The 19,009-nt window shown below is 46.1% G+C and overlaps 1 protein-coding gene across 3 annotated transcripts in view; it reads right to left on the reverse strand.

The window, feature by feature from the left end:
• Positions 1-19,009, reverse strand: part of SHCBP1L (SHC binding and spindle associated 1 like) — a 325,723-nt gene that overhangs the window by 162,878 nt on the left and 143,836 nt on the right. For all 3 annotated transcript variants that reach the window (XM_033915417.1, XM_033915416.1, XM_033915415.1), the window contains exons 4-5: positions 15,008-15,094; positions 14,714-14,932 (exon numbers count right to left, since the gene is read on the reverse strand). In XM_033915417.1, the coding sequence (XP_033771308.1) occupies positions 14,714-14,932; positions 15,008-15,094 (306 nt within the window). The remainder of the gene's footprint in view (positions 1-14,713; positions 14,933-15,007; positions 15,095-19,009) is intronic.

Genomic DNA, 19,009 nt, shown 5'->3' on the forward strand with positions numbered 1-19,009 from the left:
AAAAGACCCCGCATGAACCTGGACACCAGGGGATGAGCTGATAGAAGTTTTCCATGGACCGGCTCATGAAAAGCAGCAATGGCACTGAGGTGGACTCTGATGGAAGAAGACTTAAGGCCAGAGTCGGACAACGAAAGCAAATAATCCAACAATGTCTCCACTGCTAGAGAAGTTGGATCAAGATGGTGAAGAAGACACCAGGAAGAAAATCTTGTCCACTTCTGATGGTAACATTGCAGAGTGGCTGGTTTCCTGGAGGCATCTAGAATGGAACGAACAGGCTGAGATAAACAAGTATCATGAGAGGTCAGCCCGAGAGATACCAAGCTGTCAGGTGCAGAGACTGGAGGTTGGGATGTAGAAGGGTCTCCTGATGCTGTGTAAGCAGAGAAGGAAACAGAGGAAGAAGAAAAGGTTCCCTGGAACTGAGTTGAAGTAGAAGGGAGAACCAATGTTGCCTGGGCCACCTCGGAGCAATCAGAATCATGGTGGCTCGTTCCCTCTTGAGCTTGAACAAGGTTCTCAACATGAGAGGCAGCGGAGGGAAAGCGTACAGGAATAGATTGGACCAGTCGAGGAGAAATGCATCCACTGCCAGACGGTGAGGAGAGTAGAGTCTGGAGCAGAATAGGGGCAGCTGGTGATTGTGAGGAGCTGCAAAGAGGTCTATCTGAGGAGTGCCCCATTGAGCGAAGATAGACTGTAGAGTGAAAGGATCGAGTGTCCACTCGTGAGGCTGGAGAATTCTGCTGAGCTTGTCCGCTAAGGAATTCTTTTCTCCCTGAATGTAGATAGCTTTCAGGAATAGATGGTGATTTATGGCCCAAGTCCAGATCTTCTGGGCTTCCTGGCACAAGAGGCGAGAGCCCGTCCCACCCTGCTTGTTGATGTAGTACATCGCAACTTGATTGTCTGTGCACAGCAGGAGAACTTGAGGGAAGAGAAGATGTTGGAAGGCCTTGAGGGCATAAAACATTGCTCTGAGTTCCAGGAAATTGATGTGATGCTTCTTTTCCTGGTCTGTCCAAAGGCCCTGAGTTTGGAACTCGTTCAAATGAGCTCCCCATGCATAAGGAGAGGCATCGGTGGTGATGACTAGTTGGTGAGGAGGTTGATGGAACAGAAGACCTCTGGATAGATTTGAGTATATCAACCACCATTGTAGAGACTGACGAAGAGATGACGTCACAGATATGTGACGTGAGTAAGGATCCGTCGCTTGGGACCACTGAGTAGCAAGGGTCCATTGAGGAGTGCGCAGGTGAAGACGTGCGAGGGGTGTGACATGAACTGTGGACTCCATGTGACCCAAGAGAATCATCATTTGCTTTGCCGAGATGGAACGCTGTGGAAGCACCTGCTGACATAGAGATTGAAGCATTTGAAGACGGTTGGATGGCAGGAACGCTCTCATGAGGACTGTGTCCAAGATAGCTCCTATGAATTGAAGTCTCTGAGTGGAGATGAGATGAGATTTGGGTAGATTGATCTCGAACCCCAGAAGTTGAAGAAACCTGATGGTTTGGTTGGTGGCCAGGAGAACAGTCTGAGATGCATTGGCCTTGATTAACCAGTCGTCCAGGTAAGGAAAGACCTGAAGGTGGTGAGATCGTAGAAAGGCAGCCACCACAATCAGACATTTGGTGAACACTCTTGGAGAGGAGGCAAGACCGAAGGGCAGCACCTTGTATTGGTAGTGACAACGATTGATCATGAAGCGTAGGTACTGTCTGGAGACCAGATTGACCGGTATATGAGTGTATGCGTCTTTGAGATCGAGGGAACATAGCCAGTCGCCTTGATTGAGAAGAGGATAAAGAGTGGCCAGAGAAAGCATCTTGAACTTTTCTTTGACCAAATACTTGTTGAGATCGCGGAGATCTAGAATGGGTCTGAGATCTCCTGTTTTTTTGGGGACTAAAAGATAACGGGAGTAGAACCCCTGCCCCTTTTGATCTAGAGGAACCTCCTCTATAGCGTTCAGAAGGAGGAGGGATTGAACCTCCTGGAGAAGAAGAAAAGACTGAGGAGTGTGCAAAGCAGACTCTTTTGGTGGACTTTGAGGAGGTAGAGTCTGAAAGTTGAGAGAGTAGCCGTGGTGGATGATGTTCAGGACCCACTGATCTGACGTGATAAGTTCCCAACGGCTTATGAAATAAGTAAGGCGTCCTCCTATAGGCTGTGGAAGTTGGGCAGAAGGAACAAGACTGGCTATGTTCTGGAGAACCAAGTCAAAAGGGTTGTGTAGACTTTTGAGAAGGTGTAGGTTTTACCTGCTGCTGTTGTTGAGGTTGTCTAGCAGCTGGTCGTTGTTGTCTCTGACATCTAGGCTGTTGTGCAGCTTGAGGCAGAGGACGAGCCACAAATCTACGTTGGTAGGTCGATTGTGGACGAAAAGGCCTGGTTGGTGGAGGCTTCTTAGTTTTAAGAAGCTGTGTCCCATCTAGTCTCATGAGCCGATAATTTTTGAGTAGTGGAATCCATGGAATCTCCAAACAGCTCATCCCCCAAGCAAGGTGCATTGGCTAGGCGATCCTGGTGATTGACGTCGGAGTTCTGAAACCCGAAGCCAGGCTAGCCGTCGCATGGCCACTGACATGGCTGTGGCCCTGGAGGTCAGCTCGAAGGTATCATAAATGGATCTGATCATGAATTTACGAAGCTGTAAAAGAGAGGAACAAGTTTGGTGAAAAACAGACTTTTTCCGATCAGGAAGATATTTCTCAAAAGCAGTGAGATTTTGAATAAGCTGCTTAAGATAGAAAGAGAAATGAAATGCGTAATTTCCTGATCGATTAGCCAACATTGCATTTTGGTATAGCCTTTTTCCAAACTTATCCATGGATTTGCCCTCTCTGCCAGGAGGGACTGAAGCATATACACTAGCCCCTTTGGACTTTTTTAAGGTGGACTCAACCAAAAGGGACTCATGAGGCAGTTGGGGTTTGTCAAACCCAGGGATAGGAATGACCTTATACAAGGAATCCAATTTTCGGGGAGCACCAGGAATAGTTAAAGGAGATTCCAGATTCTTATAAAAAGTCTCTCTCAAGATGTCATGGAGAGGTAACTTAAGATATTCCTTTGGAGGCTGGTCAAAATCCAAGGCATCTAGAAAAGCTTTGGATTTCTTTGACTCAGCCTCCAAAGGAATGGAGAGAGAGTCACACATTTCCTTTAAAAAGGAAGAAAAAGAAGACACCTCTGGTCTAGAGGAGGGTCCTAAAGCAGACGGGTCCTCGTCACCAGAAGAGCATTCCCCCTCAGAAAGAATAGGATCCTCTGAGTCACCCCACAAGTCAGGATCTCGAACTTGAAAACTCCGGTCTCGAGATTCCGGTGTGGAAGGCTCTAAATGACGGGATTTGCGAAGAGACTTCCCTGACCTGCCTGACTCGGTACCGGGAGATGTCACTGTATGCACCGGAGCCGAAGTCTGTACAGCTTGATGGTGAGCTCTCGGCTCCGGTGCAAGAATCGGCATGGAGACCGAGGAAACAGATTGTACCGGTACCGACAAAGTGGACGTCGATAAAATAGGACGGTCCACTATCGGTACCGGTGGCTCAGACCGAACTGGTACCGGTAGATTCGGTGCCAGGAACGAAAGGCAGGAGGTGCTGTAACTGTTCTTTAAGTTGCGCCTGCAGAACAGCAGCTATACGGTCTTCGAGGGAAGGCACCGGTACCGCTTTTTTCTTTTGTGGTACCTGCGGTGCCGCTCTACGCCCCGAGGATGAGGAACCCGATGTAGAGGGGCTCACCTCTATTGGGGCGGAGCGCTTCCGTGGGCGCCTCGAGGTCGGCAGGATTGGGCTCACTGCCATCAAGACCGGAGGACGCTCCAACGGGGAAGGCATCTTAGCCGGCTTACCTGAAGGAGTCGACACCGACGCGGTATCGCGTGGTGTCGATGATGTGGGTGCCGACTGCGCCGGTGCCGATGTCGGTGCCAGTGTTGTAGAATCAGACATTTCGGCACCAAACAGTAATTTCTGTTGAATCTCTCTATTTTTAAGAGTTCTCTTTTTCAAAGTCGCACAGCGGGTGCAGGTAGACGCTCGATGGTCGGGACCAAGACACTGGAGACACCAATTATGTGGGTCAGTTAGTGAAATTGGTCGTGCACACCGCTGGCACTTCTTGAAGCCGGGTTGAGGGGGCATGAATGTGAAGACGGCTTCAGCCAAATCGAAGGCCGAGGCCTCGATGGTGGCAAAAGGCCCCGCCGGGGCAAATCCGAAAAAGAAGGAAAAAAACAAATGTTTTTGTTTTTTTTAAAATAAAGAAAATAAAGAAAAAAGGAAAGGAAATAATATTTCCTTAACAAGTTTACGCGAGCGGGAAGTTACACAAAGATTCTCTCACAACAGCCGTTGAGAGAGACGCGTCTTCTTAGCTCCGCGGAAACTAAGAAACTGGGGACCGCGCGCCTCTGTCAGGGCGGGAAGGCACTCGCGCGTGCGCGGTGCGGCCTACCAGAACTTTCCAAGTTCTTAGAGTGCAATCACTCTAAAATTGTCCGTACCGGGGCTCCGTCGGTGCCGTCACCCATCAGTCAAGAATATGCTGCCTGCTTGTCCTGGGATAACTGTGCTTTATCCCAGGACAAGCAGATGGCATATTCTCACATATGGGTGATCTCTAAGCTAACAAGAATGGGATGATGGGAGTGTTGGCCTTAGGAAAATTAATTTTGTAATACAGACTGGCCAAAGTGCACATCCCATCTTGAGAATTACTCCAGAAAATAGTGAGAAGTGAATGTATGAACTGAGGACCAGGTGGCAGCTTTACAGATTTCCTCAATGGGAGTAGACCTGAGGAAAGCCACAGAAGCTGTCATTTTGTGGGCTGAAGAAGCCATTTTGTGGGCCATTCAGTGTCAATCCAGTCTGAGCATAACAGAACGAGATGCAGGCAGCCAACCAGTTGGAAATCGTTCTCTTGGAAATAGGATACCCCAATTTGTTTGGATCAAATGAGATGAACAGTTGGGGAGAAGTACGATGAGGCTTTGTCCGGTTGATGTACTAGGCCAAAGCACGTTTATAGTTCAAAGTATGCAAAGCGGTTTCTCCTGCATGAGAATAAGGCTTAGGGAAAAAGACTGGCAGAACAATTGACTGATTGAGATGAAATTCAGTGACAACTTTTGGTAGAAACTTTGGATGCGTGCGCAGAACCACTTTGTCATGATGAAAAACGGTGAAGGGTGGATCTGCTATCAATGCTTGTAACTCAACGACCCTCCTGGCAGAGGTGAGAGCAATAAAGAAGACCACTTTCCAGGTGAGAAACTTGAGATGAGCCGTGGTCATTGGTTCAAATGGTGACTTCATCAAACTGGAAAGAACCACATTAAGGTCCCAGACGACAGGCGGAGGCTTGAGAGATGGTTTAACATTGAAAAGTCCTTTCATGAATCTGGAGACCAAAGGATGAGCAGTAAGAGGTGAAAAGAGGTAATAGCACTTAGATAGACTCTGATAGATGTGGACTTGAGACCAGAGTCAGATAAATGAAGTAGATAATCCAACACCAAGTCCACCGCCAAGGAAACAAATTGGATCATGATGATGAAGAAGACACCAAGAAGAAAACCTAGTCCATTTTTGATAACATTGCTGAGTGGCTGGTTTCCTGGAGGCATCAATAATATGGCAAACCAGCTGAGAGAGATGTAGCTCAGATGGATTCAGCCCGAGAGAAACCAAGCTGTCAGGTGCAATGATTGCAGGTTGGGATGTAGAAATGATTCCTGTCGCTGAGTAAGCAGAGTTGGAAAAACTGGAAGAGGTATTGGTTCCCTGGAGCTGAGTTGAAGTAGAAGGGAAAACCAATGCTGTCTGGGCCACCGGGGAGAAATGAGGATCATGGTGGCTGCCTCTCGTTTGAGTTTGAACAGAGTTCTCAACATGAGAGGAATTGGAGGAAATGCAGACCCGTCCAGTTCAGGAGAAAGGCATCGGCTTCCAGACGGAAAGGAGAGTAAAATCTGGAGCAAAACTGGGGCAACTGATGATTGTGAGGAGCCGCAAACAAGTCCACTTGTGGAGTTCCCCTTTGAGCAAATATGGACTATAGAGGTACAGAGTTGAGAATCCATTCGTGAGGCTGAAGAATTCTGCCGAGGTTGTCTGCTAGGGAATTCTTCTCCCCTTGAATGTAGACAACCGTTAAGAAAAGGTTGTGAGCTGTTGCCCAAGTCCAGATTTTCTGGGCCTCCTTGACACAACAGGAGAGAGCATGTACCTCCCTGCTAGTTGATGTAGTACATCACTACTTGATTGTTTATGCGAAGCAGGACTTAGAGGCAAAGAAGATGATGGCAGGCCTTGAGGGCATACTACATTGCTCAGAGTTCCAGGAAATTGATGTGAAATTTCTGCTCCTTGGCAGTCCAAAAACCCTGAGTCTGAAGATCGTTCATATGAGCCTCCCAGGCATAAGGGGATGCGTCCGTCGTGATGACCTTGTGATGAGGGGGGGTAAGTGAAAAAGGAGACTTCTGGATAGTTTGGAAGAGGTCATCCACCATTGAAGCGACTGCAGAAGAGATGATGTCACAGATATATGTTGTGATAGATGATCCATCACTTGAGACCACTGAGAAGCAAGAGTCCACTGAAGAGTGCAAATGTGTAGTCGTGCCAGTGGTGTTACATGGACAGTGGAAGCCATGTGGCCAGCAAAACCATCATGTGCCTTGCCGAGACGGATTGAAGCGGAAGAGTTGCTGACAAAGGCTGATGAGAGTGTGAAAGTGATCCTGAGGGAGAAACGCTCTCATGAGATTGATGTCTAGGATTGCCCCAATGAACTGCAGATGTTGAGTCAGAACAAGATGTGATTTGGGGAAGTTGACTTCGAATCCTAGAACCTGAAGAAAAGAAAAGGACTGATATGTTGGACCACTTCCTGAGAGGATACAACCCTGATCAACCAGTCATCAACGTAGGGAAGATCTGGAGGCCGTGTGATCAGAGAGAAGCGGCCACTACAATGAGGCACTTCGTGAAGACTCTGGGAGAAGACACCAGGCCGAACGGTAGGATCTTGTACTGGTAATGACATCGATTGATTTGAAAATGGAGGTACTTCTTGGAAGCCGGATAAATTAGAATATGTGTGTAGGCTTCCTCGAGATCCAGAGAGCATAGCCAGTCATTCTGATTGAGGAGAGGTTAAAGCAGGGTGAGGGAGAGCACGTGGAATTTCTCCTTGACTAGAAATTTGTTGAGAGCTCTGAGATCCAGAATGGATCTCTGTCCTCCCGTCTTCTTTGGAACTAATAAGTAACGGGAGTAGAATTCCTGCTCCTACTGATTGAGGGGAACTTCCTCGATGGCATTCAGCAGGAGAAGGGATTGAACCTACTGGAGAAGAAGGGATGACTGTGCAGGGTCCAAAGCAGATTCTCTTGGATGATGAGGGTGTGAAAATTGAGTGTAACCCTGACGAATGATGGTGAGGATCCAGAGGTTTGATGTTACGAGCTCCCAGCCTCTGATGGGCTGAGGCAAAGTCTGTAGAATGTTGACAGTGGCTATGCTCTGAAAAAACACTTCAAAAAGGCTGTGTAGGCGTTTGGGGGAGCAGTCTGTGGTTTTTGCTGTTGACGTGGTTGCTGTTGTCTTTGTCTCCTGGGTTGAGGCTGAGCAGGAGTCGCAGGTTGCAGCAAACCTTCTCTGACAGGAAGAAGCTGGTCTGAAGGGACGAGAAGGTGGAGGCTTCTTTTTGGGTTTGACCACCTGGTCTCATGAGCGGACAACTTCTGTGTAGCCGTGTCCGTGGAGAGACCAAAAAGCTCGTCTCCCATACAAGGTGCATTCGCTAACCTGTCTTGATGGTTGACATCTAGCTCAGAAACCCAATGCCAGGCCAGACGTCTCATGGCCACCGACATTGCTGAAGCACGTGAAGTGAGTTCAAAAGTATTGTAGGTGGAACGAACCATATACTTTCTAAGCTGGAACAAGTCAGAAATAATATGCTGGAAAGCAGGAAGCTTACGTTCAGGAAGATATTTCTGGAAAGTAGCAACTTGTTTGACTAAATACTTCATGTTGAAGGAGAAGTGAAAATTATAATTGCCAGACCGATTGGCTAATATAGCATTTTGGTATAGTCATTTACCAAACTGATTCAAGGCCTTACCCTCTCTGTCAGGAGGTACAGAGGCATGTACACTAGCCCCCGAGGATTTCTTTAAGGTAGATTCTACCAAGAGAGACTCATTTGGAAGTTGGGGTTTGTCAAACCCAGGAATAGGTACCATCTATACAAAGAGTCCAACTTACGAAGAACCACAAGAATAGTAAGTGGCGTCTCTAAATTTTTGTAAAAAGTTTCTCGTAAGATATCATGAAGAGGAAGCTTGAGAAGTTCCTTGGGTGGTTGATCATAATCCAAGACATCCAGGAACTGTTTAGATCTTTTAGAATCAGCTTCCAGAGGGTTGGACGAAGTCTCAGACATATCCCGAAGAAACTTGGAGAAAGATGATTTCTCAGATACTAGAAGAGCCTTTTGAGAAGAGTGGCAAAGGGATTCATCATCTGAGGAACCCTCATCTTCAGACAGGATAGGATCTTGTTCATAGTCTCCCCATAGGTCTGAATCCTGAACAGTCCAAGATCGATGCCGAGCACTCGGGGTCGAAGGCTCGAGATGTTTTAATTTCTGCAGTGCCTATCCAGACCTCACCAACGTCGACTCAGGTGACGTCTGTGTTGAAGACAACTAGTGTCGGCAAGTCATCGGTGTCAATTCCTGAACAAGAAGTGGCGGCACCGATGGAGACTCCGCTGCAGATGCAACCGATGTCGAGGGCTCAGACCGGACTGGCACCGGGGGAGTCAGTGTCGACACGGGCAGAATTTGAGTCAGCACCAGCATTTGTAACTGCTCATGCAATTCCTCTCTTAGCAAATCGTGAATCTGTTGCTTGAGAGTAAGCACCGGTACCACTGACTTTTTTTGCCGATACCTTCAGTGCGGCTCTACGCTCTGGTGAAGAGGAGGCTGATGACAAGGCACTCACCAAGATCGGAGCGGAGTGCTTCTTGGGCCTCTTCAAGGTCACCAGGACTTGGCTCATTGCTATTTTGACCTGAGGCCCGGGGGGGGGGGGGAAGGCTTCTTAGCCGGCCTACCCACTGAAGGATGTCGAAAGTGGCGGGGTCGACTTGGCTAGCGCCGCCAACGTCAAAAGCGGTGTTGAGTCTCCTTCCATTGCAACATCGAAAAGAAGCCGCTGTTGGATTTTTAAACGGGAACAGGTTTCAGGACAGTGCTCGGGCCCCAATCACTGGAGACACCAGCGATGCGGGTCAGTCACGGAGATGAGGCAAGCACAACGTCCACACTTTTTGAAACCCATCTGCGGGTGGGACATTGAAGGAAAAACAGCCTTGGCTAAATCAAAATCTGAGGCCAAGGTGGTGGAACAGGCCCCACCAGCCCGAACCCACTAAAGAGAAAAAAAACGAAAATTATTACGTTTTTGTTTTTAACTACAAACAATTAAATGAAGAAAAGAAAATAACTAAAAAGTCAAAAGTCTGCAAGAGCGGGAAGGCAACGGAAGAAAAAGTTTCAACGGCCGTTGAAAAAACACATCTTAGCTCCGAGGAAACTAAGAAACTGAAGAGCCGCGCGCCTACATCAGGTGGGAAGGCACTCGCACTTGCGAGGTGTAGAATATCGGCAACTTTCTAAAGACTTAAAGTGGCAATGCACTTTTAAAGTGGTCTGTACCGGGGCTCCGTCGGTGACATCACCCATCAGTGAGAATATTCTGCCTGCTTGTTCTGGGATAAAATACATTTTCCAGAGGATCCAAAACAATTCCGGTGACAAGCCACATCCTGAGAACTGCAGGGCCCTGCTGAGGCACTCACATCGCTCCAAAACAGTCCCCAAACTCGGAAAGTAGAAGTTTGGCACCAGCTTCCAGAATGGCCTCTAGGTGACACATTTCCCAGAAATCGCAAACCCAGGCCAGCTCACAAGTCCTGGGGGACCTAAAGGAGACGAGGCCCAAAGTTCTCATCCCCTTCGTGCTGCGGCACGCGGTCACAGATCCGGTGCCAATCAAGCACAACCAAGGTACATATTCAACATATTACGGGCTGGGGAGTCCATCCCAAATGATTTTTAATCAAATCGAGGGGTTTTGAGGCAGAAATACAACTTAGAAAAAAAGATCATGTAAAATTAAAAATGGCAGCTGCTAGCAAATTCGTATCAAAAACAGCAAAATTAAACAAAATCCAAAAATAAAAAATAGTGATTTGGGGTCTGGGGAGGTGGGGGACCAGAACCCTAACCTCAGAAACAGTGAAAAATTCCTTTTAAAGCATTTAGCAAGCCACCTCTGAAGTTCACATAGGAAATAATGGAGGTTTATTCACAGTTTAGACTTTAGAGCCTTAGGTGAGAAGCTGAAGCAACTGGAAGCACAGATGGACAAGGGGAGAGCTAGAGAAGAACGGATCAAGAGGACTAACAAATGGATACGGGGATGGTGCAAAGAGATGAACTTCGGCTTCCTGGACCACGGAGAGGCACTTCAGGGACTGCAGGGACCAGATGGGATTCACCTAACCAGAAGAGGGAAGAACGTCCTGGGACGACGCTTGGCTCACCTGCTCCGGAAGGCTTTAAACTAGGTGAGCCGGGGGAGGGGACCCACTCACACCAATAGGGTAAGTAACTCCATCTTAGAACCTGAGGTAAGTAATCACGCGAATACTAAGGGTGAAAAAGGCAATACCAAAGGAAATAAAGGCATGATCGAGGAAGTCAAATTATCTCGCGTCAATAAAGAGAGAGAGGCAGAGCGAGGGACAGAGACTTAGTATCTGAGGTAATAATCGAGTCAGTAAAGTGGGAGACAGTGGGAGAGACGGAGACTCCGTCTTGGAGTCAGAAGTAAGGAATCGCCTGGACACTGAAGGAAACAGAGGGAATAGAAAGGGCGACAAAGGCAAGATTGAAGCAGATAAACTTTCACAGACAGAGAACACTCCATGCAAACAGAAGGAATGGACAGCCATGTATGCTAATGCCCGTAGCTTGGGCAACAAAATACTGGAACTGAAAACGGAAATGAGAAACACTGACCTTGATGTAGTGGCGATATCAGAAACATGGTTCTCGGAGTCCCACGGATGGGATATGGTCATACCAGGATATAACTTACTCCGTTGCGACAGAGAAGGCAAATCAGGAGGAGGGGTAGCTCTGTACATTAGAGAAGACATCAAAGTTACTCAACTTACAGACATAAGTATACGGGAGAATCCCTCTGGGTGAACCTTGCCAGGGGCAATAACAAATACCTGTATCTAGGTGTTGTATAGAGACCACCAAGACAAAAGGAGGATGTAGACGACAAACTAATAGAAGACATTGAGGCCATCACACTGCGTGGAGATACAGTGCTGATAGGAGACTTCAATATGCTCGATGTGGACTGGAACAAACCTTCGCAAGAGGCTACTAGGCTCCATGCAAAGAGCATGCCTCAAGCAGTTGGTATTAGAACCCACCAGGGACCAGGCAATTCTGGACCTGATACTCACCAACGGAGACAGTGTCACAGAGATATCGGTGGGAGAAACCTTGGCCTCCAGCGACCACAATATGGTGTGGTTCCACCTCAAGAAAGGAAACACTAGGTCAAACACATCGACTAAGGTCCTAAATTTTAAAGAAACTAACTTTCAGGGCATGGGGGACTATGTCTACGAAGTGCTGCAAAATCAAAACACGACGGACAATGTAGAAGTACTATGGTCGGTTCTGAAATCTGCAACCAACATATACATAAAAACCGTGAGTAAACGACGCAGAAAAAATAGACCACAGTGGTTCTCCGTGGAGATCTCAGAACTAGTAAAGCAAAAGAAAAGAGCTTTCGTTATCTACAAACAATCATAATGACCGGAAACTAAAGAAACCTATCTGACAAAATCTAGAAAAGTTAAAATGACAGTCAGAGAGGCTTAACTCCGGATGGAAGAAAACATAGCTAGGCAGGTAAAGGAAAGGGAGAAATCCTTTTTTAAATATGTTAGCGACAGGAAGAACACAAGCGGTATTGGGCGCCTGAAGAAACCTGATGGCAACTTTACAGACTCGGACGCGGACAAAGCAGAACTACTCAATAACTACTTCTGCTCAGTCTTCACCTCCGAAGTGCCAGCTACAGACAAAGGGAAGCTCGGAGGACCCATTTCGGGACATGGAATTTACTGCAAGCGACATCTACCACGAGCTATCAAAACTAAAAGTGAACAAAGCTATGGGCCGGGATAATCTGCACCCCAGAATACTTCGAGAATTGAGAGATATTCTGGCAGAACCGTTAGCCGAGCTCTTCAATCTTTCCCTAAGCAAGGGAAAAGTGCCCCTGGACTGGAAAACTGCCAACGTTATCCCACTCCACAAAAAGGGATGCAGGTCAGAGGCTGAAAATTATAGACCGGTGAGTCTCACATCAATAGTGAGTAAACTCATGGAAACGTTGATTAAAAAACAGATTGGACGCGATTCTGGATAATGAAAGGTTAAAGGATCCCCACCAGCATGTCTTTACGAAGGGAAGGTCTTATCAATCCAATCTGAAAAGCTTCTTTGATTGGGTAACAAAAAAACTGGATGGGGGTGAGTCCCTGGATATCGTATATTCAGACTGTAGCAAGGCTTTTGATAGTGTCCCACACCGTAGATTATTGAACAAGATGAACACGTTAGAACTAGGAGAAACACTGACAGCATGGGTAAAAGACTGGCTTAGCGGCAGACTTCAAAGGGTAATGGTAAACGGTATACCCTCAAAAACGTCAAGAGTAACCAGTGGAGTGCCACAGAGCTCGGTCTTGGGCCCAATGCTGTTTAATATCTTTGTAAGGGATCTGACTCAGGGACTTCGTGGCAAAATTACATTATTTGCTGATGACGCTAAATTGTGCAATGTTGTGGGCAGGTCAAAGGAACCTGACAGCGCAACCAGGCCCAACACTATGGAGCAGGACCTACTTCTGCTGGAAAAATGGTCCAGTATTTGGCAACTAAACTTTAATGCCCAAAAATGTAAAGTAATGCATCTTGGAAACAGTAATCCATGCAGAACATACACCTTGAACAGTGAACACTTAACAAGAACTACTGCAGAAAGGGACTTGGGAGTAATCATCCAGGTCGATATGAAAGCTGCAAATCAAGTGGAGAAAGCCTCAGCAAAAGCTAGACAAATGCTGGGTTGCATCAGAAGGAGCTTCATCAGCCGAAAACCTGAAGTCATACTACCATTGTACAGATCCATGGTGAGACCTCACCTGGAGTACTGTGTCCAGTTCTAGAGGCCACATTATCAAAAGGATGTGAAGAGAAAGGAGTCGATCCAGAGAATGGCCACTAAGATGGTCTCAGGACTTAGATCTCCCTTATGAGGAATATCTGACAACTGCGCTTATATTCTCTCGAAGAGCGCAGAGAAAGGGGGGACATGATAGAAACATTCAAATGCATCACGGGCCGCACTGAAGTGGAGGAAGAAATCTTTTTTCTCAAGGGTTCCACGGCGACAAGAGGGCATCTGCTAAAACTTAAAGGGGGAAGATTTCATGGTGACACCAGGAAATACTTTTTCACCGAAAGGGTGATTGATCAATGGAATGGTCTTCCATGCCAAGTGGTCGAGGCCAGCAACGTGCTCAACTTCAAGAGATGATGGGACAAACATATGGGGTTGCTACAGAGTTATACTTAAAAGATGGATTCTCGTGGGAGAGGGGATTCTAGAGTAGGCAGATTTGAGGGAGGATTCTTGAGTGGGCAGACTTGTTGGGCCGCCGGCCCTTATCTGCCGTCATACTCTTTGTTTCTATGCCTTGCCTATCAGCAGTTTTAACAGCAGTAGAAAGGAGGAAAAGGATTTTCTTCTTCAGAAACAGCTCCAAATGGACCAGCTTGAAGATCTTCGGATTGCCAGTTGGTTGGACACTGACTATGACCTCTAACCCCATGGATCCTCCCCATACGGTCAGGAGCGGGAAAAGCAGCTTGCGCCTTGAAACCCAGGGTTGGGGGGGTTCACTCCAGACACATACAGCCTGCACTTAAAACCCGTGACAAAGTCAGCAGGCAAGTAAACTCCCAGGGAAAGGGACCCCATGTCTAAGAAGGGTGGCACACAGCAGGCTGGCTCCACAGAGTTTATCTGTGAAGCAGCAGCCTTTCCTCCAACAGGGGACCACTAGAAGGGGTCTCAAGACACTGAAGACACCAAACAAAACAAACTTTAAGCAAAAAATTATTTAAAAAAAATTAAAAAAAAAAGCAGATCAATTCAAAAGACTTCTGCACAGATTGCTTGCATAAATTGAAACTGGATATAGCTTTAGCTCTCAATCTACGGGTGAGGAGCATGTGCTCAGGAAAGTGTTGAATTTCTGCAACTCTTGGATTGCAGGTTGGGATTGAACACCTAGCGTATGGAATCCGGAAGGGCTGTAAAAGAATAACTTGATACTGAAGCATTGCAAACATGATCTGCTTTTCTGCATTGATATGCTGAGAAATGTATGCCCTGTATAATGTATTTAGCTTATAAAGTATGTGCATAATTACCTAATGAATATTAAATAGATCTTTTTTGCTAGATCTGTTACTTTAAGGAAAAAAAGCAAAACAATCTTACCTGAGACGGAGGTCCTCCCAAATTTTTAACAGCCCAGACAACATCAGTACTTCATAATATTTATTCCAGCATTCAACTGCTTCTCCTGCTGATGGATCTTCCTTAATGTTACTTTGGTATTCTATCAGTTCCATACGTTTATTTCTGTATTTCTCGAGGATTCTTTTAAAACGCTGCCCAATAGGGCCAGGAATTGTCCCATCCTGAATGTCATAGTATCTTGAAATTTAGAAAAATATATTCAGAATATTTCTTTTTTATGTACCTTTAAACACTACACAGAAATATACTTACAGCTTAATTCTTTCTTCTACAAGAGCGGTATAATTTTCACAACTTTCTTCATCATCCCAATCTCTCCAAAGAAAGTCATAAAAAAACCTGAAGAACACACAAGGGAATCTTTTTACTACCATTACTGGATCAAACTACTACCCAAACTATAAACAAAGATAAGACAGAATGTCTGGAATTCAGTCTCTTGGAAGAAGAATCTCTATATTGAACATCATTACCTTCGCTTTCTGAACTTCATTCTGTTTAAACATATTTTATTTTTAAAAGCAAAATTACTCACCCGCAGCAGGTATTCTCCAAGGACAGCAGACATATAGTCTCACATCTGGGCGATATCCACAAAGCCCAGCATGGACAGTCAAAAAGTGTACTGTCACTTTTGATCTTTAGGACCACCCACTCCGTGCACCATTGTTCCCTCTAAGCTGAGTAAGAGTCTTCCACCTACAGTTTTGCCAGTGAGGGGCACTGTTTCATTATCACATTTTCAAGTGAGAGACAGATAAGCTCTGCAGGATTCCAGGGAGTCTGACAGTCCCTAGTAATTGAAAACACAGTATTAAAGCACTCTCTAACTGGCAGCAATGCAGTTGGAGGATTCCTGCTCAGCTTAAACAGATCAGTGTTGTGCATAAGCTGGTGCCTTCCCACCCAACGTCAGCTCCATTGACCTGCAGTTCAGTAAGATAGCTAAGAAGCCAACTAAGGTTCAGCAACTGCATTCTCGTAACAAGTTTGCTGTCCTTCTACAATTCGACCTCTCCGCAGCTTTTGACGTTGTCCACCACGACATTCTAATTTTCCAACTCTCCGAGATAGGCATTAGCTCCATAGTTCTTGATTGGTTCTCCAAATTCTTGCGCTCCCGCTCTTACATGGTTAACATGAGCGGCACCTCATCCTCCCACTGGACCCCGACTTGTGGTGTCCCACAAGGCTCACCCCTCTCCCCAATCCTCTTTAACATTTACATGTCTTCCCTGAAACTACTCCAACTATCCCCCTTGAAACTCTTTACACTTACGCTGATGACATCCTCGTCCTCCTTGAGACCGACTCGAACCTCACTAACCTCTCCACGAACATATCCTCATGCATAAAGAACCTCCAATCCTGGGCATTCACAATGCATATGAAACTAAACGAGTCCAAAACAAAACTCCTTTGGCTCGGCCCAAAATTAGACCATCTACCTTCCTCCATCCCATTGTCCTCCGGCCCCCCATTACAGCTCGAGTTCTCACGCAAAGTTCTGGGTGTCACCTTAGACTCTTCTCTATCCTTCAACGAACATCTCCAATCCCTGGTGAAGAAATGCTTCTTCAGCCTTCACATGCTAAGGTAAGTCAGACCCTATTTTCACCAAAAACACTTCGCAGTCCTAGTACAATCCATCATCCTCTCCAGATTGGATTATTGCAATTCTATCTACCTCAGCCTAACCAAGAAAAGCCTCCACAGACTTCAGCGGATTCAGAACGCCGCAGCTAAGCTTGTTTTCGCGAAAAGCAAATTTGATCACGTCTCACCACTCCTGTCTAAGCTCCATTGGCTCCCAGTAATCCCCAGGATCCACTTCAAATGTGCGTGTCTGGCCTACAAGATCCTACATGGCATCCTTCCTGCCGTTATCCCTCTATCCTGGAACTCCCCAACCCCTACTTCCTCCAGATCCTCCCAAATTTTTAAACTATCCTTCCCTTCCATAAAAGGTATTTCCCATGCAGGCAAACTTGGGTCATCCCTCCCCTTTAGAATCACTGAGATCTGGAATAACCTCACCTCCCCACTCCGAACCTCAAGCTCCCTCCAACTCTTCCGCAAACACCTAAAAACCTGGCTATTCTCAAAACTGTAACACTTCCCCCCTCTTAGGCCTCTCACCTTCCCCCTTTACACCTAACTCTTTAATCTCTCCACTGTAGTTCCTCTCTCATCCTTCTTCCTGTAAACCGTGCCGAGCTCCGCATTCGTGGAGATGGTGCGGTATATAAACCCAAGGTTTAGTTTAGTTTAGTGAGAATATCTGCATGCTGTCCCTGGATAACACCTGTTACAGTAAGTAACTGAGTTAGTCCTGGACAAGCAACAAGCATATTCTTACATGTGGTACTCCCTAGCTTACTGAATGGGATGGTGGGAGAGTTGGCAATTAGGAAGAAAATTAATTCAGTAAAACTGCTTGGCCAAAGCGACCATCTAATCTGGAATAAGATTCTAGACAGTAGTGAGATGTAAATATGTGAAGTAGCTGCTTTGCAAATATCTTCAATGGGAGTGCAAAAAAGCCACTGATGCTGCCATAGCTCGGACCTTGTGCTGTAATATGACCCTTGAGCTGCAGCCCAGCCTGAGCAAAGCAAAAGGAAAGGCAGGTCGCTAACCATGTGGAAATAGTTAGTTTGGTTACCAGGAAGCCTGTGTGACTTAGTTCTTTGTATGTAGTAAGTCAAGGCACGTTTACTGTCCAATGTATGAAGAGCAGTTTGTCCAGGATGAGAAAAAGAGATTATGTGCATACCCTGGTAAGCTTTTTTTCAGTAGACAGCAGCTGCCTTGAGTCCTAAAGCCAGCACCTAAAACTGCCTTTTCAGAACACCCACTCTGCAATCCTGCGTATCCTTCAATACTATACCTCTCACACTTGGAAGGGATGTGAGTTTGGTCTCCTGAGCCACAAAGGAATCCACCTTAGGCTAACTGAAAAGAGATTATGTACTTACCCTGGTAAGCTCTTTTCCAGTAGCTAGGTGAGACATTCTAGACCAGTGATATCAAACTCAAACCCTTTGCAGGGCCACAGTTTGGATTTGTAGATACTTGGAGGGCCTCAGAAAAAGTAGTTAATGTCTTATTGAAGAAATGACAATTTTGCATGAGGCAAAACTCTTTATAGTTTATAAATCTTTCCTTTTGGCTAAGTCTTAATAATAATATTGTCATTTATAGCTAAAGAGACATATGATCAAGAAACTGTTTTATTTTACTTTTGTGATAATGATAAACATACCGAAGGCCTCAAAATAATACTTGGCGGGCCGTGAGTTTAAAATCACTGTTCTAGACAGATGGTTGTGTCCCCTTGGCCGAGTGCCATCTGCAGAAGGAATCCACTCCAGATTTTTTCTCTGTGCCTCTGCTGTACTTCACTCTGCTCCTTAGCTCCACCTACAGTCAGTACCCAAGCACCAAGAGCCAACAAATAAACATGAAGTAGAGACACCCATGACAATCAAATTCAGCAACAAAGGCTTCAAAGAAGCTCAGAAACTACTACCGCAGAAAAGGTAACATATAAGCACAGTTATCGTAACAGGTATTACCCATGGACAGCAGGCAGGTATTCTCACATGTGGACAAATATCATCCATGGAGCCCCAGTACGGAAAACTTTAAGAGTGCATCTCAAATTTTTTTGAAATTTTGTGACTGCCCACACCACACAATCATGAGTGCCTTCCCGGTCGACGTAGGCTCACGGCACCTCATTTTCGTAAGCAACAGGGGAGGTGGGAGGGTTATGAAAATATCTGCCTGCTATCCCTGAATAACACCTGTTATGGTAAGTAACTGTGCTTTATCACAGGACAAGCAGGCAGCATATTCTCACACGTGGGACTCCCTACTTACTAGAATGGGATGGAGAGAATGTTGACCATTAAGAAAATAAATTTTGCAATACTGCTTGACTGAAGTGACCATCTCGTCTGGAAAAAGATTCCGGACAGTAGTGAGATGTGAATGTATAAACTGAGGACCAAGTAGCAGCTTTACAGATTTCATCAACAGGAGTGGAACGAAGGAAAGCAACTGAAGCTGCCATAGCTTGGACCTTGTGCGCTCTGACATGACTCTCCAGTTGCAGCCCAGCCTGAGCAAAACAGAAAGCGATGCAAGCTGCCAACCATGAAGAAATAGTTCTCTTGGATACTGGTTGGCCCAAGTTGTTAGGATCAAAACAGACAAACAATTGAGGAGATATTCTATGAGATTGAGTCC

Source organism: Geotrypetes seraphini, chromosome 12 (genome assembly GCF_902459505.1).
Source record: "Geotrypetes seraphini chromosome 12, aGeoSer1.1, whole genome shotgun sequence".
Classification (NCBI taxonomy): domain Eukaryota; kingdom Metazoa; phylum Chordata; class Amphibia; order Gymnophiona; family Dermophiidae; genus Geotrypetes; species Geotrypetes seraphini.